The sequence below is a fragment of the Marmota flaviventris genome, chromosome 17, assembly GCF_047511675.1.
Source record: "Marmota flaviventris isolate mMarFla1 chromosome 17, mMarFla1.hap1, whole genome shotgun sequence".
Lineage (NCBI taxonomy): Eukaryota > Metazoa > Chordata > Mammalia > Rodentia > Sciuridae > Marmota > Marmota flaviventris.
The window spans coordinates 26,713,874-26,730,327 of record NC_092514.1 but is presented as its reverse complement, the minus strand read 5'-3'; the positions used below and the strand labels follow the sequence as shown (position 1 = coordinate 26,730,327).

Below are 16,454 nucleotides of genomic sequence, written 5' to 3'. Positions count from 1 at the left end.
TTTTGGAAGTGTATACTGCTGAATTAGTGATAAATTCTGATAATAAGCAAATTTCAAAATGTCAGTTATTTAGGGGAAATAGTTGCATAAGAACAGAAAGGTAATCATAATATACCACATTACTCAACCATAAATAACCTTTGCATAGCCATAATTAAATATAGAATATTGGTCTGATCCAAACTGAGGATATAATTCCCTTGAGAGAATTGGAGTTGGGGCAAGATGAAAGTTGTTCCCTGGTGATTGGGTTCAGTCTTTATCTTCTATGGTTGGAAGCCATAAATGCTTAAAAAAAAAAAATCAAGAAGTCAAAAGTATTTGGAGATGTGGAGATAAATGTCAACAGAAACATCTAAAGATAGTGAAAGTAGTTGTCTCTGAGGACAACTCAGAGACAAGCTGGGCATGGTAGTGCATACCTGTAATCCCAGGGACTAGGTAGGTTGAGGTAGGAGAATTACAAGTTCAAAGCTGCCCTCAGCAACTTAGTGAGTCCCCAAGCAACTTAGCAAGACCCTGTCTCTAAAATATTAAAAAAGGACTGGGGATGTGGCTCAGTGGTTAAGCACCCCTGGATTCAATCCCAGGTACAAAAAAAAAAAATAAGTTTAAAAAAAAATGAGAGAGAAAATAGAGATGTACTTTACTGTGAAAAAGAGCTAAGCGTGGAGGAGTTTGTTTTCTTCCCTCCCTCCTTTCTCTTTCTCCTTTCTTCTTCCCTTCAGTGGAAAGAATTGTGTGGGTTTATTTACTGTGAAGGAAGAGCTAGTAAAGGGGGTTGAAGAGAAGGGTTGGTTCAATGAATTAAGGTCTCTGAGGAGGAGGGAAGTGAGAGCTGTGAGCACAGGTGGAATGATTAGCTTTGAACCAAAAAAGCATCTTAACCTTGGTGGTGTAGGAGAGTTGGTGTAGATGTCAGTGTTTGTAGAGTGGGAAGTTGAAGTCATTCATCCTCACTGCCTAATGTCTGTGAAAAGCAGAAATCCTTATAAGGAAGGTAGAGAATAGTTGGATGGGAGCAGGAGAGGGAGGTGACCAGGGACAAGGAGAAGGGACAAAGGGTATCAGGTATCAAGATCTCAGCTTAGATTAGAGACCATAAATTTATAGTGGCCCTAAATTTATACCTGGGGCCTAGCATAGTGTTGGCACCTAGGAGGTATTCAAAAATATTTGTTGAATGATAAGTGTGGTTATATGATTTCTCTCCATTTAGTGCCTATCAGCTCCCTGTTAGTGCAAAGAGGCAGGAGATAGTGGGACAGATTCAAGGGTGGGGTTTGAAAGCAGAATTGTGAAAGGAGAAGAAATTGAGTATGCTGATAAGATAGTGGTTGATCTAATGATCTTGAATGTAGGCTGGAAAGAAGAGGAAGTGTCGTTGTGAGAAAGCAGAAGGAACCATGAGCTTTCGTAATAAAAAACTAAAAGAGCCAATAAATTTGTCAAAGTAAGTACATTCTACTGTCATAACTAACAAGAAGAAAAAAAATTTAAAAAGCCATTAAAAAGTGATTATAGCTGACTGTCTTAAAAATTTGTGTATTAAAAATACTAGAAGCAGGGCTGGGAATATAGTTCATTTGGTAGCGTGCTTGCCTTGCAAAGCCCTGGGTTCAATCCCCAGCACCACCAAAAACAACAACAAAATACTAGAAGCAGTGGCACACATCTGTAATCTCAGTGACTTGGAAGGCTGAGGCAAGAGAATGGAAGATTCAAAACCAGCCTCAGCTGCTTAGCAAGGCCCTAAGCAATTTAGTGAGACCCTGCCTCAAAATACACAATAAAAAGGGCTGAGGATGTGGCTCAGTGGTTAAGCACCCCTGGGTTCAATTTCTGGAATGAATGAATGAGTAAAACTAGAAGCAAAATGTTTGGAATTAGATAATGGTGAAGAATGCACAACATAGTGAATGTATTAACTATCATTGAATTCTGCATTTTAAGATAAAAAACTAGATACAAATGCAAAAGATATAAAAAACTGGGGAAAATATTTGCAAAGTATACTACAAATAGCTGATTTCTTCATGAAAAGCTTTTGTCATTAAGAAGAAAAATCAGTGCAGTAAGTTGGGTTCATCCTCACTCATAATCAAAGAAATGTAAGTGAAAACTCCAGTAATATTATATTTTACTTGCTAGATTGACAGTAATAAAAAAAAAGCTCACCCTCTGTGACTTGGCAATTCTACTTTTAAGAATTTGTCCTATAGGCACTCTTAGCATAGGCAAAATAACATATCTATAAGCTGGCTGTAGTGATGCACACCTGTAATCCCTGCTACTGAGACCGGATGATCATAAGTTTGAGGCCAGCCTGGGGAACTTAGAAACTTGAGACCTTGTCTCAAAATAAAATAAAGGACTGGGGATGTAACTCAGTGGGAAGTGCTTGCCTACCATGACTGAGGCCATGAGTTCAATCCCCAGTACCATAAGCAAAACAAAAACCACAAATCAACAAGGGCAGTTATTTTAATACTGTTTGAGTTGGCAAAATAGTGGTCATTCAGCATGTCCACTAATAGGTAACTGGTAAAAATAAATGATATCTAAACAATGAGGAAATCATTCTTTAAAAGAATGAGGTGGATCTATATGTATTGTGGAAGGAATGCTATTTTAGATACACTATTAAGTAAAAAGGTATAGAAGAGTTCATAATATGCTAGTCTTTGTGTATTATATAAGCTAATGAATACATAAACCCACATGTGTGACTGAATATGAAGTATATCTTTGGAAGGATAATCAAGGACTAGCAATAGTGGTTGTCTCTAGGAAAAAGAAACGGAAGGATGGGAAATGGACAGGAGGGAGCCTTCTTTTCATTGTTTACTGTTAAATAATGTTTGACTTTTTAAAAACCATACTGCATGTATTACTTCCTAAAAAGCATTAAAAACATAAAAAGCTTTAAAAAACCTCATGTTCTCAAAGTGTGTTAACTATACATCTGGATTCATGGATTCTTCTTGGGGGCTCCTGGCTCTGAATCCAAGGTGGTAGAGCCAGATTCTGAATTGTTATTGTGCCTCCAAAGGGTTCTTATTCACTCGAAGCTTTTGGAGATCCATGGACTTGGAGGTCAAGGAGCAGGGTCATGGCAGTCAGAGGGAAGCTTGATCCTGTGGTGGGGTAAGCAAGGTCATTGACATTTTAGCAGCACTTAAAGCCTGTGGATAAATAATGATTTAACTCTACACGTATAAACTTTGACATAGACTAAGAGCCCATAGACTTGTCCCCATGTTGCTGAAAGCTCCATCCTTGTCCCCATTGCCAATGAGGACACCGTTTTTTTTTTTTTTTTTTTTAAAGAGAGAGTGAGAGAGAATTTTTTTTTTTAATATCTATTTTTTAGTTTTCGGCGGACACAACATCTTTGTTTGTATGTGGTGCTGAGAATCAAACCCAGGCCGCACGCATGCCAGGCGAGCGTGCTACCACTTGAGCCTCATCCCCAGCCCCAGAGGACACGGTTTTGAGAAAAAGGAAAAAGATGGTTTATTGCTTTGCTAGTAAAGGAGAAACACAAGGGACTCCTGTCCCAAAGATTCTGCCCATCTGCAGGAACTGGGGGTTTTATAGAAGTAATTCAGAGAAAATGAGATTAGGGAAGAGAGATCAGGGAAGAAAAGTTTAAGGAAAAGAATATCAGAGAAAAGAAGATCAGGGAGGAGTTTAGGGAAAACTGAGGAAAAAGAAAAGAAAAAAAAAAACCACTTGTTTCAAAGCCACAAGGGATATAGTTAAAGCATCAAGTGAACCTGTTATACCCATTGCCTTTGACTGGTTGTTCCAGTCCAGGGTCTCTTTAAGTCCCCAAAAGGCACTCTGTTTCTTTCAGTCTTCACTTGGTGTTGCCATCTCTGTGTGGTCTCCTTACCTTTGCTTAAAAGTCACTTCCTCCAGGGAAATCATCCCCAAACTCCAGCTATATCAGACTCCCTGTCATGTGTTTCACAGTTCCTGTACTTATCCTTAGGACACAGATACTGTAATAGATGGGGAATGACTTAATATTTGTTTTGGCTACTGCTATGTCCCTATATCATGCCTGGCACATACAAATTAAATCAAGATGAGTTTATGAGCTGGGCGTGGTGGCACACGCCTGTAATCCCAATAGTTCAGGAGGCTGAGGCAGGAAGATCATGGGTTCAAAGCCAGCCTGAGCAATTTCGCAAGGCCCTAAACAATTTAGTGAGACCCTCAAGGGCACCCCTGGGTTCAATCTCCAGTACTCCCCCGCCAAAACTAAAGAGTTTATGGAATGAATGAAGGAGCTATAGGAGATAAAGGTCAATTACAGGTGTGGCAGTGGGTGATGGAGGTGAGAAATGTTCTGGAGTGTTGCTTATTTCCTCAGCCTAGCCTGGAGCTTAGGCCAAGCCTCAGGGAATCTCTAATGCATATCCCAGGCATCACAGGAACAGCACTAGGATGTAATCTTTAGGCCCACAGCTGCATGACTTTCTTGGTTGATCAAAGCTTCAGCTTCTGTGTTAGAAAGACGTCACTCATGTGGCTTCTGTCTGGTGAAGTGTGCAGATGTGGTCCCACTGAGCCCCAGGAGCGGACTACTTGAGTAACCATAAGGAGAAGTGGGAATGAAACCAGCTGGGTCACAACAGGTCACAATGCTGTCCTATGTCATCAGGCATAACAGGGAAGAGCCCACCCTGCTCAGCTCCTGGGAGGGAGCATCTAGTCTGTGGGGAAGTTAATTATTATTTCCCCTGTAAATGACAGTTTACTTTGTGGCCTTATTAAACTTGAGTGTGGAGTGACCAAATCAAGTTTCAGTGTTTACTTTGGAACACAGGAACACACAATCATTCAATAAACATTTATTGATAGCCTGGTGTCAGGTGCCCTGAGGGTACAGAAAGGAATTGTGGATACGCACACTATGCACTGAACACTACAGGGAAAACACACACACACTCATGCCTATTAAAAGGTTTATTTTCTTGTTTATGCTCAGAAACAAAGAAACAGCTTTGCCTCTGCAGGGTCTTATCTTGGAGGAATGGGAGGCAGAGAGTGACTGGAGGGGGCAGGTGTGTTGGTGTGAAGTTGAATATGGGAGTTCTTCCCCTTTCCCTACTCTCACTCCTTGTTTTCATTGTCCCCCTCCAAAAAATTCATGTATGAACACAGCTTGCCACCCACTGGGCAACTGGGGAAGCAGAGCTGTAGTCAAAAGATTAATGCCCACTTTAAACAAGTGATGGGTCCAGTGCATATCTGGGGTAAAGGGGGAGTGAGAAAAGGGGTTGGTTGAGGAAACTGCTGGATGGAGGGGAAGGAAAAGAAGCAGGGACACCCCCCCCCGCCTCCATAGCGGAGATCTTGGTCTTGTCCCTACCTCTCCCAGCACCATCCACTCCCTTCTTCCAGCCCCCCTTCCTAGCAGAATTGGTCATCATAATCGTCGTCCTTCATCCCCTTCAGCCGAAGTCGGGCAAAGTCCTCAAACACAATGTCGTCATCTGTGGCATAGCTTGGTGGTAGAAAGGAGAGGGATGAGGTGAAGGCTTGTGACCCTTCTTTGTTTCCCCCTCTGCTCCCTACCCCCTCCCAGGGGCAGAGGTGTTTAAACAACAATGGAACCAGAAGGGATGGAAAAGGACAGAAATATGGAGTCTTACAAGGCTGAGTCATCCAATATTCAACCACCCTCTTAACCCCCAAGGAAAACAAATAACCCCAGGAGGTATAAGGGTAGATTTGGATATTATGGGAATCTGCAAAGGTCAAAGTAAAGGTATAGCTCTAGGTTTCTTACTTGGTATCAAATTCAATGAGGTTAGTATCCACAGGGACATCTGTTTCGGGAGCAGCTGAGGGGAGAAGAGAGAGTGGGTGGGTGGGCAGGTGCTGGAAGGATCAAGGTTTCTCCACTGGCCTTGCTGGGGGTGCAGGGTGGGCAGAGTGCTCACCTGACTGAGGTCTGGGCAGGGTGATGTGGTCATGGGGCTTGGGGTGCATAAGAACAAAAGGCAGCTCCACAGAGACATCCCTGGGAGAAAGAGGATGTATGAAGAGGACAACAATGATGTGGAACCAGAGAGAACCACTGTGACCCCTACCAGGTTCTGCCATACTCACCCGCCTCGAGATACTACCAGCTTCACCTTGACCCTGTAGGACACCAGGATTCCCAGCACCTCCTTGTTGGCACCCTCCTTCACTCTGTAATTGTGGGGAGATATTGGATCAGGTGGCCCATTCATTGCCTTGTCACCTCACACAACCCTGTGGCTTCCATCAGGATTCTGAGCTGGACTACAAAGTCACACTACACCCCGGGACTCCAGCAGCACTGGCAAAGGACATCGCGGCATTCCCCTGCTCAGAACCCTCCTGGGCCCTCATCCCTGGCAACAAAAGCTCAGTCTTTCTAACCCGAGAACCTTACAGATTCTGTTCGCCTCAACCTACTCCTCTCCTTTTGGTTCTTTCTCACTATGCTGGCCTCCAGGCCTCCTGTGTGCAGTGTGCACTGTGTGCCCAGTTGGGGTTTGATCCAGCCCTTTGTGAAGCTCTGGACCAATGGGGCTGCTCCTGCCCAAGGGCACAGGGCACTTAACAATTCCTTAGATACACTGGGCCTGTCCCATCTCTGAGTCTTAGGGCTTATAGCTCTCTCTGCCTGGAGCACACTTGGTCTGCATATTCACAACACCTCCTTCCTTAAAATGCACCTCTGGCTACCCTATTTAAAATCAATGCAGACCTGCCCCTCTCTAGATTTCCAGTCTGTGCTTGCTTTTTCTCCTTAACTCTTGTCCCTTAACATGCCATGTATATTTTACCCTTTATCTGATCATCTGTTCTCTCCTAGGGGAAAAAAAAAAAAATTGTTTTTGGTCTCCTGTTCACTGATACCTTCCTGGTACCTAGGACAGAGCCTGACACACAACCAGCCCTGTCTCTTGCCCCATAGGCACTCAGCCCCGCCTCACATGGTGCTGGAAGCCAGGTTGGTGTCCTCATGCTTGAGCTTCCCATCCAGGGCAAGACCACGCTTCTCTCGGTTGTCACTGAGCAGTGGGGTTATGGTGTACACCTTACAGAACGTGGAACTGGGAGATACCTGGTCACTTGGGGTAGAAACAAAGGGACAAGAATCTTGGAGAGGCTAGGCTGGGTGATGGGGCAGCCTACCTCTTTTTGTCCCTTTAGGCACACGTTACATAGGGTAGGTTTTGGCTCAGTCTGTTCAAGAAAATGAACAGCTCAGAGCCACCTTACTGTGTAGAGAACAACCTTAGGAGTGAGATGGTTCAGGAAATAAATTCTGCCCTTCACCTCATATTCCCCTGGGCCTACTCCTCTCTAAGATTGGGACCCGCAGGCCTGTTGTGATACTTACTCTTGTTCAAGTTGAGCCACGGGGCACTTGTACTGGGCAGTGCTGAAGAGGCAGATGTCGGCATATTGTCTCACTGTGGGGTGGGGGTGGAACAGCTCTGGATGGAGCTTAGACGTACCACTGCGCCACCATTCCAGACCATGTGGGGTGGGCCCCAAACCCCAGCACACCCCTACCTACTATCCCTAACACAGGGCCCTCCCTGCAGCAAATACCGAGGTCTAGATAACATTCTCTAAATTCATTGTGCCCTGGCAGGTCTCCCACACTGGGATATGACCTGGACTGAAATCTTAACAGAAGTCACTTATGCAGGGACTCCCTCCCCCAAGATACCCTTCCAACCCTGTCTCCTACCAGAGACTCTGATCTTCTTGACGGTCTTGGTGGAGTTGTTGGTGACGTGGACATTGACACTGAGGGGCTCCCCGTGGTAGTATAGCTTTTGAAGGGGGGGGGGCGGGCGTTACATGAATTGCACCTGTTTTTCACTGGTCCCGTTCTCCGTGTGCCCCCTCCCCTGAGCCCTAGCCCATAGCAACTCCACACCCAGCAGAGGCAACTGCTTGTGGCTTCATCCCTGCCCCCAGGGTCAGTTTTGCCTTGGCACTTGCATCACTCTCTAGCATCCCACCTCCTTGTCCAAAGAAGCCTCAAGGTGCAGGGACCGATCAGACATGAGGAAGTGGCGTGTGGTTTCAGCTGAAGGCTGTGGGCCTGGTTTCTCTGGGGCAAACTGTACCTTTCGGATCACCAGTCGCACAGAGTTCCTTGGGTTGGGGGGGGAGGAAAAGGGATCAATCTCTAGACTCCCAAATCTCCCTCCCACCTCCCACAGGGCCTGGGGCTACAGGAAGTGGGGAAGGAATAGTTAAACCACAGAGGAGGTTGCTTCCCTCACCTTTTGTGGCTTTTCTCTTCTAGTGATTTGGCACAGAAGGCGCGAATCTCAAAGTCTACCCCGCAGGCCTTGGGAGGGGGGAGGAAAGGCCACATCTTACCCAAGACTCCTGCACTCATCTCCACCACTCCCCTTCCTTCCTCCGTGTTTCTTGTCTTGGGCAGGGACTCTTGCCCCATTGCCGTGAGGAGTGCAGGGATTATCTCCCCCGCTGCCTCCAAGCCTGCAGAGGCTCATTTATGGTAGTATACGGGCAACCCCTGTACCCATGTGCATGCAGGTCAAGAGCAGGAGGCAGTGTCACATGTGCAGTGAACACACACACACACTCTCACACACACACACGTCTATGGTGTGGGGGACATCTCCCTATCCACCCCTGCAGTTTCACTTTCTGCTCAGTTATGCTCTGGGTCTTGCTCAACTTTGTTTTGCCCACGTGTCCTCAGAGCCATTCCTTCCATACCTTCCCTGTGTCCTCTGGTCCTGGCTGCAGTGTGACTGAGCAGGGTAGATTCTGGGGTATCTGTAGCAGAGGAAAGGGGAAACTTCAGTGCCTCCAGAAAGCCTCATGTCTTCACCCCAATCTCAATTTAAGAGGCTGGACAAAGGGCACCTGGGGATAAGAAAGAGGCCCCAGGGAGGAGGCCTATACTAAGGTTTCCTGGGCTCCAGGAAGTGGGGAATGGTTAAACCATAGAAGTTGCTTCCTTAAAGGGCGGTGAATCTAGGGCACCTGCCTCACTTGTTTCTTCTAGATCTGCTTAAAATAGATGCCTCACCCCTTTTGCCCCACCATGATCCCAGACCCCTTGCCCAGCAGAGTTGAGGGCATTCTCACTGTGAAAAAAAAGGGGTGGGCATGCTGGCCCAGCTTCCTCAGCAGCCGGTCCTGCAGGCGGGTGGGGGGCCGGGGAGGGTTGGGCATTGGGGGGAAGGCCTGGTAGGTGGCGATGAACAGGTCTTTGCGGAAGGACAAGCCCAGCACATCCAGGTCTTCGCGGCCATAGCGGAAGGCGCAGGTGAGGGTCACAAACACTGGTAAGGGAGGGCAAGGTGGGGTGGTCAGGAGAACCCCTTTCCCCAACGCCTCCCAGTACCTAAGCAGCCATAGCTTCTTTTTTGGTAGCATAAGAATTCCTTCTGCCTCAGCCCTCTATCTCTCTGTGGCACCTTCCAATGCCAGTCCATCTCATTCTCTCCTCCCCACCTCCCCTCAGGCCCCTTGGATTTGGGGCTGGTACCTTTGCGGTCTTTCAAGTAGTCAGGATCCACAAGCACCACACCGTCTAGGAAAAGGACACAGGTTTATTTCTTGAAGGGACTTCTTCCCCATTCCCGGGCTTAGGAATCTCCTCCCCTTTGGGGGAGTAAGCTGTCCCCTTCTGGACAAACTTACCTACAGGGTCCACTTTGTCCAAGTGATCTACAAAGTCCCGCTTGCCCAAGTACACGGTGAGCTGAGGATGTCAAGGAGTCACAGGGAGGATTGGGGAGGATGGTGACAAGGCATCAAAGCCCTCAAAAGTGGCTGCCCTGCCCCAGGCCCAGGCTGGGCTATCAAGGAGTTTCTCCCAGTAGTTTAGGAAGGTGAGGGTGGTGGGTTTCCCAAACTATCGAACCAAACTTCTTAGGCTTTTTAGCTGCTCTTTTATCTCTCTTCTCATTTCTGTTCACCAGTCAGGTGTATGTGTTTGGGAGAGGATAGCCCAATCAGCGGGTCAGAGAACAGTGCTAGTGATTTGGCACAGAAGGCTCACCTCTCAAGGTGCTCTGGGATAAACAGGCCATAGCCTGGGGGGTTGTTAACTTTTCCCAGCCCCAGGCTCAATGAGTTGGCTCCTAAAGGGTTACAGGAACTGGGCTTGCTTCTGGCTCTTTTTCTTTAGTGTTGCTATAAGGCCTTGGGCCTGTCCCCACCCAGCCCTGTGGCTGGCTTAGGCTGAGCAGCCTCTGAAGCAAGGGGCTTCAAGAGGCAAAGGAAGTCAGCTCTTAGCTGTCACAGGAAGTGGGGAGCTAGTGTTGGGGGTTGTCTAGGGGCAGGCTGGGCTTTGGTAGGGCCCAGGGAGGGTCAAAGGATAAGTACTTTGGGTGACTCACCTTGCAGTTAGGGCTCGACTTCTTGAAGACCCTAACAAAACAGAAAGGGAAACCCCACTGCCTCCCTCAGACTCAGCAGGGACCCCCATGCCAGGACTTTATCCCTCCCCAGCCTGAGAAGCAGAGCTCACCCTTAACCCTGGCTGGAGACTTTGCCCAGCTCTACCCCTCCCACTTTATGATAAGTCCCTTACATTTCTCACATGGCAGCCCCCTGAAGCTCGTTACCAGGGCAAATGCTCCTTCTCTTGTCCTTGGTCAACCCTCACTAGTCCCCTTCCATCCACAGTGATGGCCACTGGTTGCCCCAGGAACCATCCAGACTCTTCCCAGAGTACCTGCCCCAGAGGGGACCTGAATGGGCAAGCTGCAGCAGTGTCCTGAGTCAGAACTAACCATTTTTCCATTTGCCCTCTAGCTCCAATGATAGTTGGGGTACATGGAAGAGCAATGGCTCTGGACTTTGTCCCTCAAATGGTTTCTACCACAGGAGCTATTTTCTATTAACCACCAACTGTCCCCATCTCTGATCTCAGCAGCTTAAAAAGTCTATTCATCTTTCAAAGCTTAGCTCACATAACACCTCTTTTAGGATGCAGACCCAGCTTAGACCCCAGCCCACTCCTTTTTTGTGAATCCTATCACACCTTGTTCATATTTTACTTGCATGACAAGTGACAGCACACAAGGGAATTTAGCTGTGTACCATCTTTCTGTCTCCTTACACTGTGAGTTCCAAAGCCTTGTTCATTTAGGCATCCCTAGTTTAGTAACAGCCATATGATGAAATTCATGATGCTAGCTAACATTTACTGGGTGAATACTCCATGCCTAGCACTGTTCCAAATGTGTTATTTAATGCTCTTAATCCAATGATGAAAGTCCTAATATTTTTATTTTACAGGTGAAGAAATTGGGGTACGGAGAGATCAAGAATTTTGTCTAAGGTCACAGAATGTAAATGGTGAGCCTCCACAAACTGAGGCAACTTGGCTCCAAGTCCCTGCTTTTAATCACCAAACTGTTTCACTATGCTTTGTAACTAGCATCAATAATTTGTCATCAGCAGCAATCCCTAGGAAGGGTCCCCAGATAATAGAAATTGAAATTCTGCCACCACAAGTTTCTGTTACAACTTCCTTGTCCCTTTTTCCTGAAGCCAAGCTGTCCAAAGGTCATATGGCAAAGGGTATGGAGCGTCCCAGATATCCCCAATCATAAAGGAGTGTAAACATGGACACAGTGGCAGCTAGAATAAGGACCCTACCTTATTTTCCAACTTGCTATGGCATCATCCAGACTCTCCCTGCCCTCAGCTTCTGGTTTTCCTCTTTGTCCCAGTGTTTCCTCCCACTAGGAGCCCTGGCAAAGGGCTGCAACAGCCACAGTCAGTTGGCCAACTGGAATGTGGCTCTGGGTCAATAGTTCTGGAGCAACTACAGGACACTTGCCTTTTGGATCTTATCCCAGCCACCTCTTGCCATGCTAGGGAGCAGAGCATGCACATAGTAAAGCTGGTCAAGGAAGCAGAGTATGGGAATGACCAGGGAGGTGTCTGGAGTCAGGGGGAGGGTAGCTGAAGCAGATGCCCCTTTGCACTTCCTGCTATTCTCTCCATTTCCTATGGCCCAGAATTTGATGAGGGTGGAGGGAATCATGCCAAGTCAGCAGTCCACTTTGGTCCACCCGTCCCCCTCCATGAACCACACAACGGAAATCAGGGGGCCTCCCTCAAGTCTGTGACTTCCCCTTTCTGTGGGGTATTTAACCCCTAACCCAGGATGTCAGTCTTCCCTCTGATTATCTCTATCGCACACTGGTCCTCTTGATGCTCAGAAACCTGAATTCTCATACTATATGGGTGAGAGGAGTGGTGGGATTTATATGATGTTTTGCAGAACTAGTGACCAAGCTCCCATTCCTGATCCCCTCTGCTTTGAGGCATACAACCCCAACCTTTTTTTCTTTTGCTCCTACTCCCCTGGGACTAAGGCATACACCCTCTGCCCCCTTGGGGTGTTGGTCACAACAGGAAGTGGATTTTGCTAGAGACCAAAAAAAACGAGAACTCGGGGTGTCAGTGGAAGGAAGGAGCCTCAATTGCACAGAAAACATCCGGGGAGTGGATGCTGTGCCCAGGGCTGATATTCCCCCATCCCCAGAAGAGGGATTCGGCCTAATCTCATAGAGGGTCTCTAAGCACTCTGCTCCCTCAATATGAAGCTGTTGCTCCTAGCAACATGGGGAAAGGCAGAAGTTTGGAAGCAGAGCCACCGGGCCTTTGGGACAGGTGGGGGCAGCCCGACTGCCTGTGGGGTATCGGACAGGAGGCTTTCCATTGGTTAAGCCTGAGTCTAGGGAGGATCCCCTCCCAGCATCAGTCTCCTAGTACACAACCTCTTGGGGCCGGCCACCTGCTCCTTCTTCCTCCGCCCCTGCATCGCAGCCTGCACAGGAGAATCCATTGGTCGCACGACGACAGGCCTCGCTTTCTACAGGGGCCCAGACATGAGTCGCACACCGCCCCCCCCCCCACCCCATTATCCTCGAGGACCTAGGCGTGCGGCCCCGGATGGCTGCCCCCTAGGGACCCAGGGGTCCGGCCCGAGATTCTTTCCCCGTTGTCCTTGTCTGGGGACCATACCGGCACTTACGGCAAGCCGCCACCGGCTGTGCCCCGCCGCGTGGCCCCACCTCCCTTACCTGGTCCCGGGTTTCTCCCCCATGGTGCGCGCGCCCGCCGCCGGCCGGGTTCGCGGCTTGCTCGCAGCCTTCTCGCCCGCTGCCAGGTCCCAGCTCCTCCCCGCGCCACTGCGCACGCGCGCCCACGGCTCTTTCTCCTCTTCCCCCTCCCCTCAGGTCCTGGGGAACTAGGGCCAGATGCGTCAGCCAGATCGCGCGCGCCGCAGCGCTGCCTGCCCTCTCAGACAGGGCCGCCCCTGGGTCCCGCCCCACGCCTCAGCCCTCGGCCTCCCTGGGGGAGCCTTCTTGCGCGCGCTGTTTTTACTCCCGCTCTTCCCGCCCATCTCTCCGCCCCCCCTCAATCCCTTAGAAACCGATTGGGCCCCTTTAAACGAAGGCACTAGCCTTCCCTGATACTAGAGCCCACTGATTGGCTCTTGGCAGCCGGAGCCCTGCAGGGGTGCCCTCCCCTTTGTTTGCTTTCTCAGTGGCTGTGGAGGCGACGCGGGTGGCAGGGGAGGTGGGATGAGCTCAAACACAGTCTGCGAAGGAGGACTGGGTAATGCACACGTGGGTGAGCGGTTCTTAGTTGCGTGATGCTTGCTTTAGTGAGTGCCTCTTACCCCAGAGCTTAAAGCCTTTGGCCCGCCTTCCCGTTTTATTGTGGTGTCTCAGCTCCCCCTGGTGTAAGTCTTCGACATACACTGTTCCTTTTTAAAATTTCTCCGACTTTCCACCTCCTCTACCAACCCATCCCAGCTAACATTCCACCCACTCGTTCATCCATCGATACATCCATCCCTATTTTATGCTAGTTTCTATGGGGTACCCTGGCCCCTGTTTTCCTTGTATACTTGAGGACACACACAAACAGGTTTTATGATCCTATGAATGCTATAATAGAGGTATGACTCAGAAGACAAAACAACTAAAAGCGCTTGGCCAGCATGGAGGTGGAGAGAGTGAAGACTGTCCATAGGAAGGAAATTTGAAAGATGGGCAGATGTGGAGAAAGGGCATTCCAAAGAGGGAAAAAGTCAAGTCACATCCTCTTCTGAAGTGTTCACAGGGTTAGATGGCAGGAAAGAGAAAGGGGGAAGAGTGGAACACGTTGTTTGGTATAGTAGGTGGAGAAAGTGGACTGAGGTCTTTCCCTGGAAACACTTTATTTATTTATTAATTATTATTATTGTTACTATTATTATTTTAGCAAGAGGAGTGACATGAAGAGATTTCTCTTTTTGGAAGATAATTCTGGGCAATCTGGAGGGTGGAAGGAGTACATAAACTAGTCAAAAGAAAATGATGGTTGGTAGAGTGGAAGAGAGAAGAGGGCCATACTGGAGTCATTTCTTGAGTGAGATTGGACTTGAGGGAGAATAAAGGATGACTTATGGAGATAAAGTATTTCTCCTTTTATCTCTTTTCCCATAATATCCTCAAATGAACTAAAAAAATAAAAGGACAAATTGGTAGAAATGCCTTGCAATAATTTCCCATATCTACAAAGAATTTCTACAGAACGAAAATAGGTTAAGGACATGAAAGGTAATGAAGAAGAAATATAAATGTCTAGTAAACACCAAAAGTTATTCTATGAAAAGTTATTCTATTTCACTAATTAGATTTTTTCAACACCTAGATTGGCCTTTTATTTTTTTCTTTTTTTGTACTGGGGCATGAACCCAGAGGTAGTTTACCACTGAACTACACACCAGCCCTTTTTATTTTTATTTTAAGAGGGTCTCACTAAGTCACTTAGTCTGGCCTCAAACTTGGGATCCCCTGTCTCAGTGCCTCCTGAATAGCTGAGAGTTCAGGTGAGCAACATCGCTCCTGGCATTTTTTCTTTTTCTTTTTTCTTTCTTTCTTTCTTTTTTTTTTTTGAGACAGAGTCTCTCTATGTTGCCAAAGCTGGTCTCAGACTCTTGAGCTCACCAGGCATGGTGGTGCATGCCTGCAATCCCAGCTATTGGTGAGGCTGAGGTGGGAGGATCATAAATTCAAGGCCAGCCTGGGCAACTTAATGAGACTCTCTCAAAAATGAAAAATAATGAAAAAGGGATGTAGCTCAGTGGAAAAGTGCCCTGCGTTCAATCCCAGTACTGCCAACAAACAAAACAATAACAACAGCAAAACAAAAACTCCTGGGCTCAAGATATCTCCTGAGAGACGGTATTTCATTGTCATTACTTTTGTTTTTTGTTTTGTGCAGTGCTGGAGATCCAAGGACCTACCAACTAAGCTACATCTTCAGCATCTTGATTGAAAGCCACAGAAGGGCTTTAAGGTGGAAGTGACAAAAGCTTATATACATGGGCGCCTGCTGCAGTGGTGCACACCTATAATCCCATCAGTTCCAGAGGCTGAGGCAGGAGGATCTCGAGTTCAAAGTCAGCCTCAGCAACTTAGCAAGGTGCTAAGCAACTTAGTGAGACTCTGTCTCAAAATTAAAAAAAATAAAAAGGACTGGGGATGTGGCTCAGTGGTTAAGCTCCCTGGGTTCAATCCCTGGTAGCAAACACAACACCCCCCCCCCCACACACACACACAAAGAACCACTAAAACCCCCAAAATCAAAATCCTCTGGTTATTGTGTGGAGGGACTACGAAGCAAAAGGGAGGCAGAAAACAATGAATAAACCTTTGTAAGAGCTTATAAGAAGCCAGGTGAGGGAGAATGGTGAGTTAGACCAGAGTGACACCGGAGATGGAGAAATGAAAAAAATTAGCCCTCTTGAGTTAATGTATTTCAGAAGCAGAATATCAGGATTTGAAGAATTGGATAGAGGTCTAGCAGAAAAAAGGATGACTCTTGTATTTGAATCTAACCATCACTCAATACAGAATGAGGTATTGGGGTGTTCATTTATAATGTATTGGTGAAAAATTGGTGCAAAAATTCATCAATAGGAACTATTAGATCGTAGCACATGCATTTCATTCATCCTACACAGCTTAAAGACGCTCACGATATATGAATTAAAAAGCCAAGTGCACACCCTCTTGTTGTAAGATAAACTATTCATTAATGTGTTTGTGCATGGATTAATATTAGGAAAATACACACGTTACTGGGGGAGTGCCTTTGGAAAAGAGAAGGTTTTCTTTATAGTTGATGCCCTCCGTATAGTTTTAATTTGTTTTTCAAAGGCACGTATATTATATCATTTCCGGACTTGAAAGTGTGGTTAAAAATGTGATTTCAGACAAGCGGTTTCTTAAATAGGTAATATCAAATCCCAGAACGAAGGTGTCTAAAACTGTTTAAAGGAAAATTTTCGGATTTCAGCGCCTTTTGTCCGGACCACGTGTTTACTAAGGACCACAAGCCCGCCTCCGTCCCGCCCCGGGCGGGCCTTATAGGCCATCCCGGAA

The 16,454-nt window shown here is 47.2% G+C and overlaps 1 protein-coding gene across 4 annotated transcripts; it reads right to left on the bottom strand.

Annotated features, from left to right (window-relative positions):
- Positions 1-4,962: 4,962 nt before the first annotated feature.
- Arrb2 (arrestin beta 2) lies at positions 4,963-13,195 on the bottom strand. 4 transcript variants are annotated; one of them, XM_027921808.2, is made up of 15 exons: positions 13,098-13,195; positions 10,395-10,425; positions 9,694-9,754; positions 9,539-9,583; positions 9,136-9,332; positions 8,761-8,820; positions 8,295-8,362; positions 8,028-8,163; positions 7,751-7,835; positions 7,394-7,466; positions 6,984-7,121; positions 6,127-6,210; positions 5,958-6,037; positions 5,804-5,858; positions 4,963-5,518 (listed from the first exon to the last, which is right to left on the bottom strand). In XM_027921808.2, the coding sequence occupies exons 1-15, from the start codon at positions 13,118-13,120 to the stop codon at positions 5,425-5,427; spliced, it is 1,230 nt and encodes a 409-aa protein (XP_027777609.1). In that variant the 5' UTR covers positions 13,121-13,195; the 3' UTR covers positions 4,963-5,424. The 4 variants fall into 4 exon arrangements, with proteins under 4 accessions (XP_027777609.1, XP_027777610.1, XP_027777612.2 ...); XM_027921809.2 differs by lacking the exons at positions 9,694-9,754; positions 10,395-10,425 and having other exon boundaries at positions 13,098-13,183; XM_027921811.2 differs by lacking the exons at positions 8,295-8,362; positions 9,539-9,583; positions 9,694-9,754; positions 10,395-10,425; positions 13,098-13,195 and having other exon boundaries at positions 9,136-9,243.
- Between the last annotated feature and the right edge of the window lie 3,259 nt (positions 13,196-16,454).

Coding starts and splice junctions, on each gene's coding strand:
- Arrb2 (XM_027921808.2), bottom strand. CDS start 13,120: ATGGGGGAGAAACCCGGGACCAG. Junction 9,333..9,538: donor CTACTTGAAAGACCGCAAAG/GTACCAGCCCCA, acceptor CTCCCTTACCAG/TGTTTGTGACCCTCACCTGC. Junction 8,164..8,294: donor GAAGAGAAAAGCCACAAAAG/GTGAGGGAAGCA, acceptor CCCCAACCCAAG/GAACTCTGTGCGACTGGTGA.